Raw genomic sequence first — 24,925 nt, forward strand, 5'->3', positions numbered from 1 at the left:
CTGACGCAGGACCCAAGACTTTGGAATTCAGGCCGACTGAAGGCAACCTGTCAGCAGGATAACCCAAATGTAATGACTGCAACAGTGAAACACGAAGAACATCTGCACACAACTGTACTATGTTCCTCGTGTTTCACCATTGCAGTCATCACATTTGGGTTGATTCCAAAAGCTGAGGAAATGGGTGGAGGCAGTCAAGGAAACTAGGGTCTGGCTAGGATGCCCTGCAAGACTGCAGAGGCAAACCCTGCCCTGGATTTGGAGAAGAGAGGCATGTGGTAACGTTTGGTAAAGGTGTGAACAGATGTCCAGGTGGCAGCCTTCAGGATATACCTGGTGGGGAACTCCTCTCAGGAAAGCTGTAGAGGTGAAGTCTGCTCTGGTGGAGTGAGTCCTGACCCCCTTGGGAGCAGGCTTTCCATGTTGCTTGTAGCAGAAATGGGTGCAGTGTGCTATCCATTTGGAAATGGTTTGTTTAGAGATGGTTTTGCCCTCTGCCTCTGCAGCAAAGCTAACCAGCAATTGATCAGACTTTCTGAAGGATTTAGTCCTGTCTAGATAGAATCTGAGCTGTCTGTGCACATCTAGAGAGTGCAGGATCCTTTCCCCCTTGTTCTGTGGGTTAGGGAAAAAGGTGGGCAAATGAATGGATTGGTTGAAAGCCACACTGGACACCACCTTGGGCATGAAGGATGGGTTAGTCCTCAGGGATACCCTGTCAGCATGGAAGATGATAAAGGGTTCCACAGCCATGAGTGCTTGCAGCTCGGAGACCCTACTGGCTGAAGTGATGGCCAGAAGGAAAGCTGTCTTCCAGGAGAGAATTATTAGTTCTGCTGAAGAGGCTGGTTCGAATGGGGGCAGGGTGAGCTTTTCCAACACAAAGTTAAGGTCCCAAGCTGGGGTTGGTGCTCTTCTGGGTGGCCGCAAGTTGCTAGCCCATCTTAGGAACTGTTTTGATCAGAGGGTATGAGAAAAGGGGCTGCTCAGTGGGGAAATGACAAAGATAGCAGAGGCATGAATTTTAATACAGGAAAAAGAGAGACCACTGTGTAGCAGGTCAGCTAAGTAGTCCAGGATGAAAGGGAGGGAGAGCTGTGCCGTGGTGGCTCCCTTAGCCTGAATCCAGGTGCAGAACCTTTTCCATTTGTCAGCATAAGATTTTCTAGTGCTAGGGTGTCTGGCCTCACGTATAACATCTAGAACCTGTTAACTGAGGTTGGCAGACTGATCGGGGGTTAAGGAATAAGCCAAGCTGCCAAATTGAGGGTCTGCAATTGGGGATGCATGAATTCTCCTTCCCTCTGGGTCAGGAGGGTTGGAATCTGAGTGAGATGCCATGGTGGCAGTGTGGACAGGCTGCGCATCAAGGGGTACCAGTACTGGTGAGGCCAGTCTGGAGCTATCAGAATTGTCCTTGGTTTTTCCTACTTTATTTTAAGCAGTACCCTGGGGATGAGAGGTAGTGGAGGAAAGGTATAGACAGAATGACCTAGGGGAAGGACAGGGCATCCACTTTCCAAGCCATGCAGTGATGCTCCCTGGTGCAGAACTTGCTGAGCTGATGGTTGGTGAGGGAGGCAAAGAGGTCGACCTAAGGGGTGCCCCATTCCTGAGTTATTAGGGTGAAAGTTCTTTTGTCGAGCTGCCACTCGTGTGGGTCCAGAAGATTTCTGCTTAAGTGGTCTGCCAGAGAGTTTAGAGAACCTAGCAGGAATTGTGCTAACAGGTAGAGTTGCATGGCAAAGGCTGTGTGCCAAAGGGTAATGGCCAGCCTGCACAGAGGGTAGGCGTGAATCCCTCCCAGCTTGTTGATATACCACATCACAGTGGTGTTGTCTGTTTTGATCAGGAGAGCCCCTGAGGAGAGAAGGGGCTTGAAAGCTATCAAGGTGTGCTGGACGGCTAGGATCTCTTTTTGGTTGAAGTCTAGATGGAATTTGCTGTGGGCTCCATTGGCCCTGTAATGCACCCCAGGCACAATCTGATTAGTCTGTGGTGAGGGTCTGGGTGGTGGGGGTGGTGAGAAAGGTAGTCCCTTGTTGTGGGAGCATGCTGTTGCCCAACAACGAAAATCTTTTCTGAGGCAAGGTATCATGGGTGTAAGAGTCTCCAGGTCTTGAGAGTGTTGACACCAAAGGCTTTTTAGGTACCGCTGAAGTTTCCTCATATGCAGTCTGGCATATGGAATGAGTAAAATGTAAGATGCCATGAACCCCAGAGCTTGCAGGATTTTCCTAGCAGATAACTGGGGTCTGCTGGCTAGTTGAGAGAAGTAGGCTGTCAGGAAAGTTTGCTTTTGTGGTGTAAGGAATGCCATCTAGGATGCTGTGTCCACGCTTGCTCCCAGGAATATAATCCTTCGGGTGGGTACCTGTTTGGATTTCTTTTTGTTGACTGTGTACCCTAGGGAGGTTAGTAGGGACTTTACAAAGGCCAGGTGCTTGAGCAGCTTTTCCTGGCTGTCTGCCTGTATTAGGCAGTCGTCCAAGTATGGGTAATCTGGATATTCCTTTGTCTGCAAAAAGCAATGGCCGGAGCCCGACATTTTGTGAAAACTCTGGAGCAGTAGAAAAGCTAAACGGAAGTGCAGAGAACTGAAAGTGCTGAGATCCTGCCTGAAACTGAGATATTTCCTGCATGATTCTCTGATAGGAATGTGGAGGTAGGCCTCTTTTAGGTCTAGGGTGGCTAGCCAAGCATCCTTGGAGAGCATGGGTAGCAGCTGCTGGAGGGTGAGAACTTTGGTATCACCAGGAAGGTGTTTAGAATGGATAGATCGAGGATGGGGCTCCAGGTGCCCACTTTTCTGGGTACCAGAAAAAGTCTGGAGTAGAAACCTTGGCCTTTCTGTTCTGCAGCAGCGTGCTCTATTGCCCTCATAGAGAGCAGGGAAATTACCTTATTTTGCGCCTCTGCCCACTGGTTTGGAGATAGATCTGGGAACCCTTTTGGAGTTGGAAGGGTGTGGAAAGAAAATTTGTATCCCTGGGACACTATGTTGAGAACACAGCATTTGTTGGTAATGGTAACCCAGGTGCTTGCGTGAAAGGAGAGTTTTCCTCCTAGGGGTAAGTGAAGGTGGGCAGAGGAAAGGGGGTGGGGTGGGAAAGTCATTGTGAATTCTTACCATAAGGGGGTGGCTTAGAATTCCCTGTTTTTGAAGTGGAGAAAGTCCACTGTTTAGATCTCTGCATTCCCTGTGGCTGCTGTCAGGGGGGTCTGCTTCCACGGGGTGTGGACTGAACTGACCTGGTGGGAACAGGAAAGGACCAGTGCTTGGAGGGGCAATGCCTGCTGAACCTGGGTGGCTGGACCTGTAAGAAATCCTTAACTGTCTGCATAGATTTTGCTTTTTCTTCCATCTTTTTTTAAGACCTCTTCTGCCTTAGTGCCAAATAAGTTATCTTTGTCTAAGGTGGCAACTAACAATTTAGATTTAACATGATGTGGCAAGGGCGGTTCCTTAAGCCATGCATACCTTCTAAGGACAGAACCGGTGACTGCTGCCCTGCAAGAAGCTTCTAGGGCGTCAAAACCACAGTGCAAGGTGTGTTTAGTTACTTGACTTGCAGAATGCATTAACTCTTGTAACTCTTTAGATTCTGCACAAGCAGGAAAGGAAGACATTTTTTGTTTGAGGAGTTCCAGGGTTGTTGTTGTTGTTCTTTCGGCTTTTCCCGGTTAGGGGTCGCCACAGCGGAACTCCAGTCCACTAATGATTGGCAGTAGATTTTTACGGTGCCGAAGTGCCAGCTCGAAGCCCAACCTTAAATGAAGGCACGCCCATTTACACATGTCTTTTGAACGCCACTCGACCGTGGGGGGGACATGCAGACTTCACACAGAAGGCGCTCCAGCCGAGAATCGAACAGGAGAACCTCTTGCTGTGAGGCGACAATGCTACCGCTGCACCATCGCAACTTCCCCTGAGGAGTTCCAAGGTACGTTGCTGAAATTTTAGCATATGGAACTGGCAATTTAGTGCCCTGATAGCAATAGTAGCAGAGGTGTATACTTGTTTACCTCATTTGTCTAGTGCTCGGGAATACCTATCTGAAGGGGTGGGATTCTTAGCAAAGGTTGCTTTAATTCCTTTAGGCCCTTGAGAAATTACCTCAGGGTCAGCAATAGGATTTTTTAAAATAATTTTGTGCAAGTCAGGGACTCTATAATACCTGTCTGGTTTTCTGGGTGCAGGAGGGAGGGTGTCAGGAGTCAAACTGGATTCCAGGAAAATATCCTCCACAACATCCAGGACTGGGGGAATGGCCAGGGGTCTGTGCGGTGGAAGATCTAAGAATTCCCCGAGTCTCTTTTTAGACTAAGGGTAGTCCTGACTTTGCCATTGGAAATGCTCCCTTAACGTATGAAGGGTTTCCCCAAAGGAAAAGTCCTCTGGGGGAGAGGCTGAAGGAATGGAATCCTCTGCATCAGAATCCTCATAAGCAGAGAGGGGTTGCAAGTCTTCCAATTCAGATGCTTCAGAGTCATCAGACTCCTGTTCAGACAAAACTACAGGGAGACAAGATCTCTCTTTCTTCTGGAAGGGGTAGCTTAGCTTCCCCTGATCAGCATGATAAGGTCTTCCGCCATTTTAAGCATTTGAGACTGAGGCAAGGAAGCAGGTGTCCGAGACTGGGTCGTTGGTTTCTTGGGTGTCGTTCGTACCCTGGGCCTAAGAAAATCTGTAGTTTTCGAAAGAACGGTAGACGCAAAAGAAGTCGTCAGTTTGTGTTGAGAATCGGTAGTGTGAAGGACTTCCTCGGAAGCCGGTGCCTGCTCAGTGGCTCTGGACCCATCCAAGGGAGAGACAACCGCAGGATCCTTAGTCGAACAAGAATTTTGCAGCACACCGGACTCTGAAAGGGTCTCAGTAGTGGCCTACGAATCCACAGAAGCGGGCATCATGGGCTGTGAAAGCACCTCACTGAGGACTGGAGAGCTGACGACTATCTTATGGGAGTGCCATCAGTAGGTTTGGACCTGTGCGGTCTGTCTCTGTCTTTATCTTTACGTTTTTTCAGAAGATCTGCTGTTGGATGGCTTACCAAAGCCATATCAGCATTCAAGGACTGTAAGTGAAAATATCTAGCTACAATAAGGTCCCGATGCTGTATAGTTCTGGGGTTGAACAAAGCACAGAAGTAACAGCACGGGACATCGTGATCTTGGCCTAAGCAAGTGATGCAGTAAGAATGAAAGTCTCTGTGTGGTATTTGCTTTCCACAGGCGAGACAATTGTTAACTTTTTCTGACATCAGTTAGTGCAAGAAAAAAGGATGCCCAACAGGGTACTTAGCTTTAGAAGACTTCAGCTTCAGTTCGGAAGATGAAACTCAGGTAGCGGCCAACCGGCACTCGTACAAACTACTTCTGCTTCGGGCAAGAAAGACTGATGTAATGGCATTGGCTGCCTTACTTTATACTACTGATGACCTGACGTCAGTCCTGTAGCAACAGCAACCGACGCAGAAATACTAAGCCTCTGGTATTCGGGCCAGCCGAGGGCGACCCTGACAGGCATAACCCAAATGTGATGAGTGCAACAGCGAAAGATGAAGAACTTCAATAGGACATAAATTCCAAGACGGCTGGAACAAGAGCCAAAAAATTTACAAGATTGTGCTCAACTGCCCAGATGCGGAACCTTTTCTATTTGCTCTTGTAAATCTTGCATGTAGAAGGTTTCTGGGAAAAAGTCAGGGTATGAACAACCAAGTATGAAAACCGGGACTTTCACTGTAATGGGAGAAACCACGCAGAAACAACTCTGATGGGGGAGAGTACATCTGGAGCAGAGCCTACCACCCAGGGAGAGTGTACCAAATCAGGCTAGAGGAAGGGAAACCATACTTGCTGGGGCCAGTAGGGGGCTATGAGGATGACTAATCTTCACAAATGTTTCCTGTAAAAATTTTGAAATCAAAAGAATGGAAGGAAGGCATAAAGGAGATGAAGGCCAGCTGGAGTTCAGAGCATCCCTGTTTGACTCCTCCCACCAGAGGGATCACAGACAGAAGAACTTGGTGCATTTGGCATTTTGGGTAGATGCAGAGAGATTGCAGCCAGGTCATCCTCAACGGCTGACTATCTGCTCCCTGACTAATAAATTGAGACCTCACTCATAAGGGAAATGGATAGACTTGCTCAACTTGTCCACTAACACACGGGACTTCCCTGGAATGTCAGTTGCTATTAGAAAGGGTTGAGAAGATATTGCCCATTGCCACATGCTCATTGTCTCTCAACGTAACGGACATAACTTGTTTGTCGACAATGATGTGTAAACTGGTCTCCAGTTCTGAATACATACCTTGGACTCTTTCCCTGGTGGTGCTCGCCCACCCCAAGTGGGAAGCATCTGCAGTCACCATGGCTTGGAGAGACATGTTTGACATGTATGGGAAGTCTATTCCAATAGCATGGTAAGTCTCTGGGTTATGAACCTGTCCCTCCAGCATGTTCTGTTGATTGTGGCAATGAGGTTGAGGTCTCTAGAGCACGTGGTGTGGCGGGATTGGGATTTCTTTAGATGTAGCATTTCTAACAGAGCTGGGTCAGACATGGCAGAGATCTCCTCTAAGTAGGCAATATGAGACAGAGAACAGTTGGAGTGTTTTGAGTCTGTCCATATAGGACAACTGTTTAAGGCCTAGGATTATCTTTGTGAGGTACTTCTGCGGCCTCTCTAGTTGTTGCAAGTGTCTAGTGAGGTGCATGCCAAATGGGGCATTGTACTCGATGATCATCTCCCTCTACTTTTGCCTCATTAGGCCAATTACCTCTTTCTTCCTGGATGCAAAACCCTTAGAAATGAGATGTGCCACATAGGACTTTCTGACCACAGTGGCAATATGGTGGTCAAAAGAGAGGTTGTTATCAACCTGTGTTCCCAGATCTCTTATAACGCCTTCTGTGTTCAGTGGACTACCATCGGTGTGGTAATTCATAGGAACCGAGTTTTTCCCAAAGGGGATGACGAAACTTTTTTTGGCATTGTGCTTAAATGGTTCTGACACCAGCTGTTGGTCTCAGTAAGGCCTTTCTGCAGGATGTCAACATCACTTGGGGAGTTAACAATAGCTCCCAATTTGCAATCGTCTGCAAACTTTGTCAGCCATAGTCCCTCCATGTTGGCCTGGACTTCAAAGAAGTAGATACCAAACAAGAGAGGACCCAGGACCGAACCCTGTGGGACTCCACTTGTGACTGGTCGGCAGTCTGACTTGGAATCAGCTACTTTCACACTGTGGGTTCTATCTGTGAGCCAGTTTCCAACCCACCTAGTGATATAGGGGTTGATGCCTAGCTTAGTGAGTTTTTCTATGATTCCTGAGTGGGGAATGATATCAAAGGCCTTGGCCAGTTCAAGGTAGGCTGTATGAAACACCTTGTCTTCATCCACAGCTCTGGTGACTGACTCAAAGAAGTCAACCAGGTTGAACAAGCATGATCTCCCCTTCACAAAACCCAACTGTGGGATCCAGAGTTTGGAGATTCCCTATATCCCTGTTTATTAGGTCCATGATGATGCGTTCCACATATTTGCATATCAGACTCATAAGGCTAATGGGGCGATAGTTCCCAGGGTCTGTAGTCGCTCCTCCTTTGTGGAGAGGGATGACTGTAGCAGTGCGCTATTTGGTAGGGACAAAGCCCAAGGTGAGGCTGTGACTGAATAGGGCACACAGGTGTGGGGTGCCAGTTCACTCTGTAGTTCATGTAGAACACAGCCAGGGATATTGTCAGGTCCCATAGAAGCTGTATTCTTGTTCTTGGACAGTGCTGTTTTAGCCTGTGAAGCAGTAATACTGGGTGCCTGGCAATCTACTGGTATTGTGATTGGTCTTTTTTTTTTGGGGGGGGGGGGTAAAGTTGGCACTGAATCTGTAGGTCAGTATATTAGCAATATCTGTTAGCTCAGTATAGGAGGTACCATTATGCAGCAGTTCAGAGGAAATCTGGATATTGCCGTTGAAATTCTTTACATAACTATAGAAGGCATTGTGGTTGTCTTTACTATCTGCTGCAATTCTGTTTTCATAGCTAGCATTAGAGGATTTGATGAGGGATCTCGACTTTTTGTTGAGGCTGGTAAGGGAGTTTTTCCAGTCTTGGGACTTATTCTGCATCAGTTTCTTCCTTCTGTTGTAGAGATTGTTTATGGTAGGGAACCACCAGATTGGCTTCCTTTTTTTTGGAGGAGAGTGTCTTGGTTCTATTGGGTATGGCGAGATCCATGCATTTATGTACATGTTCGTAAAGTGTACTGGTGTATGATTCGGTGGTCATGCAACTATTCTCCATTTGCATGGGTGCCATAAAGTTAGCCACCTCTGTTTTTAGGAACCCAAAGTTAGCTTTGGGGAAGTTTTTCATGGTGGTTATCTTTGCAGGGTGGGTGGGAGGGATGTGGATTTCCAAGGTGATTTAGTTTGTGGTTGGATCTAACCAGGGAGGAGTTGATTACTGGTGTAGAGCAATGGTCGTCCATGTTAGTAATGACCAGGTCAAGGATGTTTCTACCTCTAGTGGGGGTAAGAATGAGGTTGTCCAGGGCACTGAAATTAATGAATTCCAGGATACGTTGGGCAAGTGTATTGGTGCAGGAGTAGTTTTCCCAGTTAATGGAAGGGTAGTTGAAGTCATCTAGTATAACAGTGTTAGGATGGACCCTAATATTCTCCAGGGTGCTTAAGAAAGTGGAGTGAGAGTCTTGGGACATGGCTGGAAACCTATAGCAGGCTACGACCTGAATCGCTGTCTTACTTAATGTTATCTGCACCTGAAGTATCTCTGATGCGTTATGTTGGGCTACCAGTCTGGAGGTGTGCCCATCCTTTATGAATACGGAAACATCACCACCTTTTGAGCTTCGGTCCAAGTTCTGGGGCCGTAAGGTGTGGAATGAGTTTTAGCCTGGTAGTGCAGGGCTGCTTTCTACTGCTTTGAACCAGATCTCTGTTATAGCACAAATGTCGATGTTCTCCATTTTAAGCAGTGGTTTGAGCGAGTGCATTTTGAGATTAAGTCTTCTAGCACTGAGCAGCATGACCCTCAGATTGCATTTGTTTGTAGCTGTTACAGTGGCAATTTGATCTTTGGAACACAGCCTAGAAAAGGCACTACAGGGGTGGCAAGAGCCTTGGCCAGTATCCGGAAGCCCAGGGATGACAGATGCAGGCCATCTCTGGCAAAGCCTCGAGGTTTGTCAATCACGCTATCCCAGGCAGGCAGATACTGGATCCCCTTGGAATGACAACAGAAACTTAGGCAATTGTTGAAATCAATCATTTTCTGCTTGTACTGTGGTATCATCCTGGGTGATGGTAGGATGCGGCACAGGGCTAGGGTCATACCTGCCTAGGCTACATAATTCGAGAGCTCCTCCATGTCTCTCATCATGTAGTCCAGGGGGGTACATCTCAGGTCATTCACACCGACATGTGCAATGACAGAGTCATATTTGTACCTGTTGTTGAGGGACCTGAGTGCATACGTTATGTGGTGGATCCTGCCACCTGACAGGCAGCTGACTGTTATTTTTTCCTTATTCAACCTAGTCAGTGGGATATCAGTGTGCCTCACTATCGAGTCACCTATGACTAGTGTGTTGGGCATGTTGTTTTGTCTTAAGGGCTTTGGTTGAATGGCACACTGTTTAGGAGAGTTATGTGTCTTGTGATTAGTGTTGTGTTGTGGTGCTTGAATGCTGCTGTTTGGGTAAATTTTTACCGAGAGCCTCCGTGAAGGTGGGTGTGTAGTTTCTTTCTTTATGTGAAGGCAGTGCTGGTGTGTTTTCTGGAGGGCTATGTGTTCCATGTGGTGTGGTGCAAGTGTTGACATTCTCCTCTTGACCAGCTATTCTGGTCTTGGCTGGAGAGTGCGTGACTTCCAATTTGGATATATAAGTGCATCGCTCACAAGGCTGAGTGTTGGGAGGTAAAAGGAGAGGGTTGTCAGTGTGCATGAGGCAGTTGCTACATTGCCTCAGGATGCCCAAGTTCACCAGGTTAATAGGAGAAAGCACAGGAAACAGACCTTAAGACATGCCTGGAGGGGTGGGCATTAATAATAAGTACTGGAGCTGTTTCCCTGTAGAACACTTAAGTGCTGGTAGCACTTTTGTGTGCTACAATAATTGCTGTAAGAAGTCTGGTAAAGTGCTAGACTAATAAGCTACTAAAAGTGAAGGAGAGGAGAGAACTAGCAGATATAAGGAAAAAAATGAAGAGCAGACTTTTTGGCACCACTCAGAAGTTTACAAACAGTCCTGGGTACAGTGCATCTGTAACTGGACTAGACTAGTTACAGAAAAGGCGGGAAACAAGCGCAAACGCTGGCTTTTAAACCAGAAAATGTATGCATGCTTTTAAACCAGAAAATTGAAAGCTGGAAAAACTGCCCAAACGGCCAATAAACTACAATTTCTGGGCCAGAAATGACTCTTCTTGTGGTAGATAGGCTAGTTAGTGCTTACCATTCCCACTGATAAGCTAGAAGGCTTCCCTCCAACATGGAAAGGCTTGTGGGGGGGGGGGGACTCAGTCCTGGATACAGCAAATCTGTATCTGGATTAGACTAGCTATAGAAACGGTAGGAAACAAGCTTAGAACTTTTTTTTTTTTTTTTTTTTTTTACAGAAAAGCAGCTAAAATAGCACTAAAACAATTCAAATGCAGTGCAAGCTAGAACACTTGAGTTGTAGCAATATTAAAGCAAATACAGTTGAAATAAATGCAATTTATTCAAACGGCATTTATTATTGTTTTATTCAACTCTGAACAGTTGAAAAGTGCCAAAAAATATACTTAGCTCTACATTTCCAGATTGTTTGAGAAGCACACTCAGTCAGAACACAAGGAGATTCTAGCAATGGTAGATTTTATTATTTTAGTAAAGTGGAAAGGGAGAAAGGAGGAAAATAGATAATTCAAGGTTAAGAAACTAAGTGGGTTGGTCTTCTCAAATGTTCTCTCTGTATTAGGTAGAATGAGCTAATGACACTAGACTGGGAGGAGTTTCCCAGATCAAATTTACAGTTGGAGGGCAACTGCAAAGCCACCAAGTATAAGAACAAGATACCAATAGGAAGGGAGAGTGGGAAACTAAATCAGATATATGATACACTCCTTGGCAGGAAATCGGAACAAATAAACAGATATTTAACAAATGGAGAAAATTTCCAGTTAATACTTTACACACAGTGAAACTAGCTAGAAAAGATTTACAGTGTGAAAGTAAAAAAAAGAAGTTATGTTCTTACCATAACGTTCCATGTTAGTTGTCTTCTTCTCACCTTCTTCTTGCTGGATGGGTTCGGAGCCGACCTGCCCGACTGCCACTCTAAAAGCTCGAGAGTTGGTTCCACCGGCTCGAGGCTCCCCTTATATCCCACAATGCTAGGCGTGAGTTACCTCAGATCTCGTTTGTAAGCTAGGCCCAGCCTATAATAGTAATAGAATAATTAGTAACAAAGTCCACCTCTATAAATAAGGGAGAAGAGAAGGGTGACCTACATCCTGATCCAGGAAATATGCACAGTAGAGCATATACCTAAAGTATAGAGGTGGTAGAAAGAGAGGTCACAATCACAACTCCTCTAGGTCTGTCCAGGCCAGGGGGCAGGAGGGTGGGACGAAGAAGGCGAGAAGAAGACAACTAACATGGAACGTTATGGTAAGAACATAACTTCTTTATGTTAAGTTGTCTATCTCGCCTTCATTCTTGCTGGATGGGACCGTCCCTAGCACCTTGTCCCGGGTGGCCTAACGGAACAGACTCCTGAGAACAGTGGAACCAAACTTAGCTCTATGCCTAGAAGCTAAATCCAACTTATAATGAGAAATGAAAGTGTGAGGAGTAGCCCAAGTAGCCGCTGCACAAATGGTGTCAATAGGCAGTCTGTCTTGGAAGGCTAAAGAAGTAGCCAAAGCTCTGGTGGAATGGGCCTTAGGTTTATTAGGCAGCTTTTGGTGTCTAATTTCATATACAAGGGAAATCAAAGATGTTAGCCATCTGGATAATGATACCTTTGAAACTGAAAGTCCCTTTCTGCCTTCCGCATAGAAGACAAACAGCTGGTCAGATTTTCTGAATTGTTTTGTTCTATCCAAATAGTACCTCAATTGACGATGAACATCCAGGCAGTGTAATTTTTGTTCAGACCTATTGGAATATTCTGGAAAAAAGACAGGGAGGTCAATACTTTGATTTAGATTTGACGTCGAGACTACCTTAGGCAAAAAGGACGGGTTCGTTCGTAAGGATACCCTGTCCTTATGAAACAATAGATAAGGAGGTCGACAGCTGAGTGCTTCAAGCTCTGAGACTCTTCTAGCTGAAGTAATGGCTACCAGAAAGAGAGTCTTCCATGATAGCAATTTTAAAGAACAGGAGACTGCAGGTTCGAAAGGGGGAAGAATCAAAGAAGCAAGAACTAAATTTAGGTCCCAAGGAGAAGGAGGATTTCTTATAGGAGGTCTGAGAAGAAAAACTCCTTTCAAAAAGGCTTTGCAAAGCTTGTGGGACATCAAGGCAGATTCAGAAATACCAACATGAAAGTTAGAAATAGCTGCCAATTGAACTTTAAGAGTAGAGGGAGATGAACCTGCATGGAAGAGTTCAGCTAGAAAATCAAGGACTAGTTGGATGGAAGCAGTGAAAGGATCTATGTCCCTTCCTTGAGCCCAATATGTGGAGCGTTTCCACTTATTTCAAATAAATCTTCCGAGTGGAAGATTTATGGGAAGCTATCAAAATATCTCGAACGGACTGAGATAATTGAGGAAGCCTGGCTAAGGTTGGAACTGGAGGAACCAAGCAGTGAGGTTCAGAGAGGGGAGGGAGCGATGTAACTGACCCGACTGATGGATCAAAAGATCTGGAACTAGGTCCAGATGCCACGGTCGCCCAATAGAAATTGATGTAGAAAGGGGAACCACACCTGTCGAGGCCAGTAAGGAGCAATGAGGATCAATGAGGCCTTCTGAGCGATAGCTTTCTGTATCACTTGAGAGATTAGTGGGAAGGAGGAAATGCATACAGAAGTCCCCGGGCCAAACTTGGACTAGAGCATCTCTGCTGGGTTGGCCTGGTAAAGGGAATAGAGTGAAATATTCTCTGCACTTGCTGTTTTGGGGAGTAGCAAAAAGATCGCAGCAAGGCTGACCCCACTTGAGGAAAATTTCTCTCACAACAGAGTCTTTCAGAGACCACTCGTGAGGCATGAGGATAGCTCTGCTCAACTTGTCCGCAATTTGATTGGACTTCCCGGGATGTGCGTTGCTATCAGAAATCGCTGAGAAGAAATCGCCCATTGTCACAATCTGAGTGCTTCTCGACACAGGGGGTATGACCTGGTTCCGCCTTGTTTGTTGATGTACCACACTACAGACATATTGTCTGTCTGGATTGCAATCGTTCCCAAGGGAAGAGAGTCTTGAAGGGCTTGCAACGCTAAAAGCACTGCTCTCATCTCCAGAACATTTATGTGCAAGTGGCATTCGTTTGGTTGCCATGTGCCCTGGACCGTCCTGCCCTGATAATGCCCCCCCCACCCGATCAGGGAGGCATCTGTTGTCAAAGTAGCAACCGGAGGGGGTGGAACAAAGGGTCTTCCCAACAAGAGCTGAGGGGAAGACATCCACCACATGAGATGATTTCTGCACGCCTGCGTGATCATAATGGTGTGGGACATTGGAAGTTGCTGGTACGACCATTGTGTAAAGAGCATCCATTGAAGGATCCGCATGTGGAATCTGGCTAATGGAAGCAGAGGTATGGCCGCCATAATTCCCAACACCTTCAGAACTAACCTGGCTTTGATTCTGTTGTTGTTGAAAAGGAGTGAGACCAGTTTGTGAATGTCTGTTATTCTCTGATGTGTTAGTCTCGCAGACATGTCTACTGTGTCTAGATTTGCGCCTATGAAAGTAATAGTACGACAAGGCGACAAAACAGACTTTTCGCAATTTATTGAAATGCCTAACTTTTGACAAATGCGAAAAGTGTAATCCCTGGCCATCAGAAGGAGATGCTTGGTGGGAGCTGTGAGGAGCCAGTCGTCCAAATATGGAAACACCTGGAATCCTTGTCGCCTCAGGTGAGAAGCTACCACTGCCATGCATTTGGTAAACACCGGGGCAGTGGTGAGACCAAAGGGCAGGGCCCTGAACTGAAAATGACTGGTTCCCAGCCTGAAGCGGAGGAATCTTCTGGAGAGTCTGTTCATTTTTATGTGATAGCACGCATCCTGAAGGTCTATAGAGCACATCCAGTTTCCTTTTCCCAATAGGGGAAGGATGGATTGCAGCGTGACCATCCGAAATCTTGTTTTCTTGACTGATCTGTTCAAGATACTGAGATCCAAAATTGGTCTCCAGTCCCCTGTTTTCTTTGGAACTAAAAGAACCTTGAGTAGATTCCGGATCCTTGCTGGTCTGCTGGAACTGGCTGAATTGCTCTTTTGCAAGCAGTTTTGAAATTTCCAAAACCGCTAGATCCCTTTGAGCGGTGGAACATCTGGAAGGGATTTTTGATTGGTTTGGAGCGAAGAAAGGGGATAGAATAGCCTTCGAAATGACGGACTGTACCCATTTGTCTTGAGTCAGGGATAGCCAGGCTTCTGGGTACAGTGACAATCTTCCCCGACTGCCTCCGAAGGTGGGCAGTCGGGCAACACCTCAGGGATGCTGAAAGGGCTTATCAGAGAAGGCTTCCCGATTGCCCTGGTTCTGCGGAGCCCCTGCCTCGAGGCGGCGCCTACCATTGTTATTCCCGCCTCTGCCTCTGGCGGGAAACGACTTTGTCGCCAGGCTAAGTCCCTTGAGATTGTTTACGGAACCACATTTTCCACTTTTCTGGCCTTTGGGGTAAGGCCTAGAAGGAGTAGAAAACGGACTCCGACGGCAGAAAGAGTCTTGCCATCAGTTTCGCACCTAGTCAAGGTTTCTTTCACTTGAGGACCAAAGAGAGATGATCCATCAAACGGGAGTTAGTGAAAGACGCCTTGAAGGGTCCGCAAAATTGCATAGCCGCATCCAGGCATGCCTACGTAAGGCCACACCTGTCCCTGCGGCTACTCGCTCCATCAGCCGCATAAGAAAGGAGGCATGGAGGAGTTGGTTATGGAGTTAAGGGTAGCCAGCTGAGTGTTCATCTTATCTTGAAACCCGCAGCTGTAGGGTCCTTCAACATGTCACTCGCTTCTTTAATCAAGTCCCTTTGAAGACGAGTGAAATGGCACAGGTAGTTCAGCGAACGATAGTAAATGTCGCTGACGAGAACATCCGCTTCCGCACCTGTCCATGGACCTAGATTCCTTGTTAGGTGGATGGACAGGTACTGAAGGATCAGCTAGTTCCTTCTTAGTGGCAGCAGCTACCACCATAGCATCCACAGAAACTCCTTTTGTCAAGAACTGTTTGTCTGCTGGTGCGTTATGAACTTGGAGGGTCTCCTGGGAGTGGGGTCCACTGAATCAGGAGCCGTCCATGCCTTTTAGCAACCACCTGCATGAGGGGGTCAAGGGGGCACCCAGGAGGTGGAAGGGCGAGCCAAACGCCTCAAGATACACGGATTCATCCTCCGAAGGGTTAAGGGCTGGCCAATTTCCCTCTGTTTCAGGATCTCTAGAATGTCTGCAAAGGAGACATCTTCAGAAGGGGAACGGGGAACCCTCGAATCATCTAAATCTGTGTCAGATGTGATGGACTCAGGTGAGTCAATGTGTTTCCTCTTACACTTCCTCTTCCGAGGGGCTCTTCTGCCAAATCAGGAGAGGCCTCGAAGAGGATGAAATCCCCACAGGGGTTCCTGAGGAGCTGGCTCTCTGCGGTCCGGGATGAGGGAGTGAGTCGACTTGACCTGAGGCACCGTGAGGGAGGCGGACGGAGCCGACTGTGGAGTAGAGCCAGGCTCTAACACACTCCGCATGACCTCGAACGCACCCCTGTCAGGCAAAGCCAGAGGTCCCCGCCCGAGAAGCTGAGAACCTCCTCGGCACCGACAGTGATGGCTCGAGGCGATGTCGGAGCCGAACTCACCAGCGAAGCTCCGAGAGGAAGAGCGGGTCGGACAAGGGTCCGATGCCACTCACCCCTCGAGCCGACGATGGAAGTCCGGCGCCGAGATTCTTCTAAGGAAGAAATCGGAGCCGACGATGGAGCCGAAGACAATTGTATCGGCTCCGACGCTACCACAGTCTCGGTTCCGACGACCCGCCCGAGTTCAACGGAGTCGGAGGAGGAATATATTGATGGACAGGGGCAGGCATCGACTGATGAGTCGGGCTCTGAAGCATCTGGGCCAGTGCCTCGGACTTAAGAAGTCGACTCACTACCCTCTGAAGGTCATGATCCGACAGCCTCGATGACCTAGAGGAGTGAGATTTATGGCTCCGTTCAGACAGCAGGGGAGATCCTGGAGCCGAATGAACGGAGCCAAGGGATGGTCACCTGGACCTCTTCCTAGATGTCGGCTCCGAAGGTCTGGTCGAAGCCGACCCGGAATTTACTAATACCCCGGCTCCAGCCGGAGCCGAGGGAACCACAGAAACTGTGGACTGAGACTCATCGGCTCCAGCCGGAGCCGATGTAGGCAGAGGTTTAGAAGCCTTAGGTCTCGGCTCAGTTGTTGGAGCCGAAGACCTAGAAGCCTTGGAGGGCTTCCCTGAAGACACAGTAAGGGAATCCTCAGGCTTGAGTAAACCTCTTAAAATTAATTTATTTTTTCTTTCCTGCAGGACCCTGGGACTGAAGCCATGGCAAACAGCACAGGAGTCCTGCAGGTGCAAAGGTCCCAGGCAGTAGACACAAGAAGTGTGACCGTCTGTCAGAGACATTTTCTGACAGCACGCATCACACTTCTTGAAGCCTGAGACCTTTGATTCTTTAGACATTCGAAGTGCAATCACACACACAGTCAAAACACACTGATTACACCCTGTCTAGTTTTAGCTTAAAATAAAACAACTAACTAGGTTTTAAATTAAGAAAAATAACACACACACACACACACAGAGAAGGAAGAAGGCCTGAAGGCCCGAGGGAAGAACTTAAAGTTCTTGTGGGGAAAAAACAGGAATTTTAAGAAAAAGGGGCAAGAATTCCTCTAAACTAAGGGAAATAAGTATAAAAATTAAAAATAAAGGGGTTTAAATACACTAACTTTAAAAGAAAGTCACTTACCAAGAACCGGTAGAAAACCAACACCTCGATCGCTGTAGCGGCAAACGAGATCTGAGGTAACTCACGCCTAGCATTGTGGGATATAAGGGGAGCCTCGAGCCGGTGGAACCAACTCTCGAGCTTTTAGAGTGGCCGAGTCGGAGCCGAGGTCGGCTCCGAACCCATCCAGCAAGAATGAAGGCGAGATAGACAACTTAACATCCTTATTTATCAGGCCCTGTGAGGCAGACAATTTTAATACAACCGTGTAGATTAGTTTATAGCTATAAAACAAAGTAAAAAGTATGCAGCAGACAAAAACTGCTACACATTTAGAATAAGCAATGACTAGTAAAAATAAGCAAAACAAAGCAGAATACTTATATTATGATGCCAGAGAACAGTAGGATAAGAGAGTAAATGGAGAAGAAAAATAACAGCATATGTCTTATTTAGAAGAAGACATGAAACTAATGAATAGGGGATAGCAAAGAAAACACTGAATGGAGCAGTGTGAAATTCGGTAAGCCAAGTCTGTGTAGGAAAACTGAGAAGATGCAATTACTACATAAGGAACTAGAGAGCACAAATTAGAGGCAACCAAGAAAAGGATGAACAAAGCAATATTTTACTAAGCAACGGGTTACTGTATTTCTTTGTGAAGCACCTACTATAGCAAAACACAGAGACCACAGTAAAGCACAAATAAATTTCAGTGTGTGCTGAAAACATTCCTCTAAGGCTTTATACTGGGTAATGGCAGACTTAGAAAATAAACTTCTCCTCTAAGTGTTGTGGTCCTTGTCATTCTATATGCACTACACTTAAACATATGGCAGCAGTCCAAGCGAGTCTTAATAAATGTATACTAGAGCTCCCTTCCAAACACAATTATCTGTGTTTAACAATTATCTGTGTTTAACTTCTGAACATCAGATCAGCAATGGAGATCTTGCTCCTGAAAATAGGCCTTTTCCTGGTGTCACTTAACAAGGAAAAACTCCCTACCTTAGGCAAACGGAAGAGGCAAGAAGTGAAAAGGAAGACAGCAAGACAAGACAGTACTCTCCTCCCATCTTATTAGCCATACGTCTGAAACCCAAATTCATTCATGAAGCTTGACCCGAGATGCCACCATAAATAAAAATTAAGCATATTCAAGCTCCTCTCCAAAAACAACTGAGATCAAGAAAGCTGAAGGAGTTGGCTCAGCTCCATGATTCAGGGTGCTAGAGTTGAGCACTGCTGGTGTACATCAATCTGCACCTGAAGCAGCTCAGCAAAGACAGGTATGGTACCACACCTGCTGGATGAAAAGGGAAGGGGCTATTAAAAGCATTAAAGGGAAACCTCCTAAACACTAGTAGGGTTACAGCCTCTGGCTCAATTCTCGCCTTCCTTCTTCGAAACCTGCTAATGCCAAGAAAATGGGAAAAATGGATTAAGTGGGTACACAGCTTAATGGTCATGAAGCAAAAAAGTGTCATCGACCAAAAATAAATATCACAAAAAAATGGGGAAGCCAAATAATTTTCCCCTCAAGCACTTCTTTAGTTACCATTTACTCTGTAAAATAAACTCATCAACTCAAGACTAAACATTTATTCAATACTAAAAATCAATAAGAACATTTGAACTATCACAATTCTCCCATATGGGTAGCAAAACAAAGAATATCCATTACCAAAATGTTTCAAGCTCCTTAGAAAAGGAAAGCGTATTTAAGCAATCTAGCTGCACATTACGAAGACAGCTTACCTCTACAATGAAGGCTTTCCTTTCAGATTCACTTTCAATCTGTTTAATAGCCACATCCTTCCCACGCCATTTAGCCTTACATACCACTCCAAATGCTCCTCTCCCAACAACCTAGAAAACAGAAAAAAAATAATGGAAAAGAAATCTAAACAGCATTGTTAAATGTGGTGTGATGCATTTCATAGGAGCACTCGAATATGGCATCCACCCAGCTGGTTAACGGAAAAACTAGTACTTTATTAAACTTGCTAACATACATTAAAAACTAGCATTTTCAAAGCATGTGACTGTTTCTAAGTGTGGCAAAAATATGGCAAGCCAAAATGACATGAAACTTAAAAATAATATCAATGAACAAAAACATTACGGCACTGCTAGAGTGAAAACGCACAGATTGCAAGACTTAGTAATGGCAAAATGTAACAGGCTGCAGCTGAAGTAAATTACTATTAGAACCCATGCAAGCTATTCCAATGTGGTGGTCTCAAAGTTTATTATACAGGGTTTAGGTAGCAAAAGCGCAATCCTTAACCCGGATGCCTCAGTAAAGTACAGTTGTGTACAATTACCATAAATGTATATGTTCGAGTGCATTCACTGTTGCAGTCACTACATTTGGGTAATCTGCTGACAGGTTGCCCTCAGTCGGCCTGAATATCAAAGTCTTGGGTCCTGCGTCGGTTGCTGTCTCCTCTTCCATGACGTCAAGGGTATAAAACATGCAACCGACGCCATTTTATTCAGTTTTTCTTGCCCCAGATGTCAGGTGCCCCCCAAATGGGGTGCAAAAATATATATATATATAAATAAACAACAATAAACATGTAAATGCACTTTTAGCAACATAAACTTTACCTTCATCTAAAAGCAAATACACCACAAAGGTTTTAGAATATAGTGAAGGAAAGAGAAGTTCTCGAAAAATAAAGGGGGATGGCAGGTGGGTAACCCGGACTGTAACAGTGAATACACTCGAACATTCACATTTATGGCAAGTGTACACAACTGTACTATGTTCTTCGTGTTTCACTGTTGTAGTCATTACATTTGGGTAGAATCCCAATGCTATGGAAGGGAGGATGGAATTAAATAGCATTAGGAGCGGCTATAAGGCCCTGCAGAACTGCAGTAGCAAAGCCTGCCCTGGACTTAGAGAAGAGAGGCAAATGATAATGCTTTGTAAAAGTATGAACAGAGCTCCAAGTAGCAGCTTCTAGAATGTCTTTTCTTGGAACTCCTCTGAGAAAGGCTGCTGAGGTAGAGGCAGCACTGATGGAATGTGATATGATTCCCTTGGGCACTGGTTTACCATGATGCAAGTAGCAGAAATGAATGCAGTGGCTTATCCACTTAGAAATAGTCTGCTTTGATATAGCCTTCCCCTCTGATCCTGCAGCAAATGCCACCAGTAGTTGCTCAGACTTTCTTAGAGATTTGATCCTGTTTAAGTAGAATCTTAGTTGTCTGTGTACGTCCAATGAATGCAGAATCCACTCCCCCTTGTTCTGCAGATTTGGGTAAAATGTTGGCAGGTGAATAGTTTGGTTAAGAGCCACACTGGACACCACCCTAGGCATAAAGGAAGGCTTGGTCCTGAGGGACACCCTGTCCAGGTAAAATGTAATAAAAGGCTCCACAGCCATGAGGGCCTGTAGTTCTGAAAGCCTTCTTGCTGAAGTGATTGCCAAAAGGAAAGATGTTTTCCAAGATAAAAACTTTATATCCGCAGTAGCTGCTGATTCAAAAGGAGGCAGGGTGAGTTTTTCCAGCACAAAATTGAGGTCCCATGCATGAGTTGGTGATCTGGGAGGCCTTAAATGTTTTGCCCCTCTAAGATACTGTTTTAGCAGAGGATGCTAAAAGTTGGGAGGCTCCGTGTTGTAATGAGCCGAGATGGCAGAGGCATGGATTTTTACTGAAGAAAAAGATAGGCCCTTGTCAAGCATCTCAGTCAATTATTGTAAAATCTGAGGAATATTTGGTTTTGCTGTGTCCGTTCCTTGTGCTTGGTTCCAAGCACAGAATCTCTTCCATTTATCAGCATAAGATTTTCTAGTACTAGGCCTTCTGGCTTCCAAAATGACATCCATCACAGATTTACTGAGAGGTGCTGTTTGAATAATTACATGATCAGCCATGCTGCCAGGTTCAGAGTTTGGAGCCGAGTGTGCAGAATTTGATTGCTCTGCTAAGACAGTAGATGAGGTATTTGAGGCGAGTACCAAGGAGGGAGTTGAGACATATTCCTTAGAATTGGGAACCAGTGCTGGTGAGGCCAATCCGGGGCAATTAGGATCATTTTTGGTGTCTGGCCTTTAGTAAGACCTTGGGGAGAAGAGGCAGAGGAGGAAAGGCGTAGACTGACAGGTTTTTCCAACTGAAGGATAGGGAATCCACTTTCCATGCTTGTCTGTGATAAGTCCTTGTGCAGAATTTGTCCAGTTGATAATTTTGGGGAGAGGCAAACAGATCTATGTCTGGGCTCCCCCATTTCTGTGTTATCATGCTGAAGACTTGTGGATCCAGTTTCCACACGTGAGGGTCCATAAGATTTCTGCTTAGGTCATCTGCCAAAGTATTTTGTTTTACTGGCAGGAACTGAACTTGAAGATGTACTTGGTAAGTCAAGGCTGTGTCCCACAATGCCATGGCTAGTCTGCAAAGGGGGTAGGAATGTGTACCCCCCTGCTTGTTTATGTATCACATAACTGTGGTGTTGTCCGTCTTTATCAGTAGTTGTCCTGGATGAAGTAAGTCCTTGAAGGCTGTCAGGGCATTCTCAACAGCTAGCATCTCTTTCTGGATGATATGCAGATGCATTTGTTTTGGGCTCCATACGCCTTGAATGCATCTCCCCGCCAGGTTGTCACCACAAGCATAGTCTGATGCATCTGTAGTTAGGGTTTGGGTGGCAGGGGTTAAAGTGAAAGACCGTCCCCTTGTTCTGGTGACATGTTTATGCCCACCAAAGAAACTCCTGTTGTAAGCAGTGAATGAGAGGAATCATTGCTTCCAGACTGACAATGTTGACTCCATAAACTTTTTAGATACCACTGAAGTTTCCTCATATGCAGTCTTGCATATGGAATTAGTAGAATGCAGGATGCCATGAACCCCAAAGCCTGCAGAATTTGTCTTGCAGATAACCGGGTTTTTGTTGCCATCTGTTTGAAGTATATAGTCAGTTGCCTTTTATCTGGAGTAAGGTAAGCCATCTGGGCAGTTGTAGTGAAGCTTGCACCCAGGAATGTAATTTTTTGAGGGGGTACCAGTTGTGATTTCTTTTCGTTTACTGTGTACCCTAGGCATGTTAGAAGCCTTTTTACAAACGCCAGATGTTGAAGAAGAATGTCCTTGTTTTCTGCTTGAATGAGACAGTCGTCCAAGTAAGGATAGATTTGTATGCTTCTTTGCCTGCAAAATGCAATTACTGTTGTCAGGCACTTTGTAAAGACTCTGGGTGCAGCAGATAAGCCAAAGGGCAGTGCAGAGAATTGGTAATGCATAAAACCTGCCTTGAAGCGGAGGTATCTTCTGCATGATTCCCTTATTGGGATATGCAGGTATGCCTCAAGTCTAGAGTCACTAACCAAGCGTTCTTGCCCAGCATGGGCAGTAGCTGTTGTAAGGTCAGCATTTTGAATTTTGGGATGTCCAAGAACATGTTCAAAATTGATAGGTCCAGTATTCGACACCAGGCATTGTCTTTTCTGGGTACCAGGAACAGTCTTGAATAAAACCCTTGTCCTTTTTCCTGTTCTGGTACTGGTTGAATAGCCCCCATATCCATGAGGGACGTAACTTGTTTCTGAGCCTCTGCCCATTGATTTTGTGGCAGATCTGGCCAACCGTTTGGAATTGGCAAAGTATGGAAATGAAATCTGTACCCCTGGGATACTATGTTTAATACCCACTTGTCCTGGGTAATTAACTGCCAATTTTGAGCATGAAGTGCTAATTTTCCCGCCAAGGGGGCTGCCAAAAGACAGTGCTTGGTGAAGGTAGAGGGAAGTCATTGAGACTGCTTACTGTAGGGTTGTGCTTTGTTTCCTCCAGATCTGAAAATAGAGGCACCCCATTGCTTTGACCTGTAAGAACCCTGTGATTGGTATCTAGAGCCTTTTGAGTGCCTGGATTTGCTTTGTGAGGCTCTGTTGGACACAGGAAATGACCAATTTTTAGTAGGCCAGTGCCTACTGAATCTGGGTGGCTGCACTTGTAAGAAATCTTTTACAGTTTGCATAGATTTAGCTTTGTCTTCCATTTTCTTTAAAACCTCTTCTGCCTTATTACCAAACACAGTATCATGCTGTAAAGGTGCATCCAACAATTTAGCCTTAACATGATCAGGCAGATTTTGCTCCTTGAGCCAGGCATGCCTTCTAATCACAGATCCAGTAACTGTGGCCCTGCAAGAGGCCTCCAAGGAATCAAAACCACATTGCAAAGTATGCTTTCCAACTTGTTCTGCTGCATGCAATAATTCCTGTAATTCTTTAATTTCCACACAATCAGAAATCAACATCATTTTCTGTTTCAATAAGCCCATAACATGCTGTTGATATTTAAGCATATGAAATTGGCAGTTTAAGGCCCTAATTGCCAAGGTTGCAGACGTATAAACCTTCTTACCCATCTATCCAGCACCCTGGAATCTCTATCAGAGGGGGTAGGATTTTTGGCTGTAGAGGCCTTTACACCTTTGGGATCCTGTGAGATAGTTTCAGGATCAGCAGCCGGATTTTTGCATAAAAATGTGTGGGAGTCAGGAACCCTGTAATATCTGTCTAGCTTACTAGGAGCCGGAGGTAGTGAATCAGGACCCATGCTTGATTCTGAAAATACATCAACAATGTCTAATACAGGAGGTATAGCCAAAGGCCTATGCTGGGGAAGAAGAAGGAAATCCCTAAGCCTCTTTTTTGATTCAGAGAAATCCTGACTCTCCCAAAGAAAATGTTCACTTAAAGTATGCAAGGTTTCTCCAAAAGAATAATCCTCAGGAGGAGATGCAGATGGGATGGATTCTTCTGCATCTGAATCCTCATAGGGTGGTACAGAAAAATCCTGATCAGAAGAAATAGAAACCTGATCTGAAGATTCATAATCAGTGTCTTGCCTAGGCCTCTTAGCAGAGGGGGGGGGGGGGGGGGGGGCCTGATCAAGGTAATTAAGTCCTCAGCCATTTTGATCATCTGTTTTTTAGGCATAGGGGCCTGAGCACGTGGCTCATGCGTCAATATTTTTAGACTTAGAAGTTGTTTTTGAAGCTGGCGTCAGTTTTATATAGAAATGCTGAGGCCTGAAAACACCCTCAGAAGCCGGTGCCTGCTCAGCGGCTCCGGACCCATCCGAGGGAGACATCAGCAGGTACAATACTCTTAGAATCTCGCGGTATACCGGACTCCGCATGGGTCTCGGTAGAGGCCTGCGACTCAAACGTAGCAACTATCAGGGGCTGCGAAAGCACCTCACTGAGTACCGGCGACTGGCTTAGGAGAAGCTTCGTCATCTGTTTTGGACCTCGACGGTCTGTCTCTGTCTTTTTCTTTGCACTTTTTGTGAACTCTGGTAGTCGGATTGCTATCCCGACGACAATTCAGGGTAATGAAATCTGGATCCAAAATATTTTGAAGCAAAAATATACAGACGCTTAATAGTGCGTTGGTTAAATCTAGCACAAAACCGACAGCAAGGCACGATATGATCTGGGCCTAGGCAAGAAATACAGTTGTTGTGTCTTTTGGCTTTTCCCAGTTAGGGGTCGCCACAGCAGAACTCCGGTCCGCTAATGATTGGCAGTAGATTTTTACATGCCAAGTTGCTGGCCTTGACGCACAACCTTCAACGAAGGTACGCCCATTCGCACATGTATACACACAGAAGACGCTCTAGCTGAGAATCGAACAGGACAACGTATTACTGTGAGGGGACAATGCTACCGCAGCACCACCACCGCAGTCCAGGCAAAAAATGCAGTACAAATGAAAATCCTT

General features: G+C 45.8%; 1 protein-coding gene across 1 annotated transcript in view; it reads right to left on the bottom strand.

Moving 5' to 3' along the window:
- The window catches only part of MAP3K7 (mitogen-activated protein kinase kinase kinase 7), a gene marked incomplete in the record, with an annotated part of 2,238,689 nt that overhangs the window by 1,874,124 nt on the left and 339,640 nt on the right, over positions 1 to 24,925 (bottom strand). The window contains 1 exon segment of the mRNA XM_044067202.1: positions 18,930 to 19,040. Within this exon segment, the coding sequence (XP_043923137.1) occupies positions 18,930 to 19,040 (111 nt within the window).

The sequence above is a fragment of the Protopterus annectens genome, chromosome 1.part0 (genome assembly GCF_019279795.1).
Source record: "Protopterus annectens isolate FY-2018-M chromosome 1.part0, PAN1.0, whole genome shotgun sequence".
Lineage (NCBI taxonomy): Eukaryota > Metazoa > Chordata > Ceratodontiformes > Protopteridae > Protopterus > Protopterus annectens.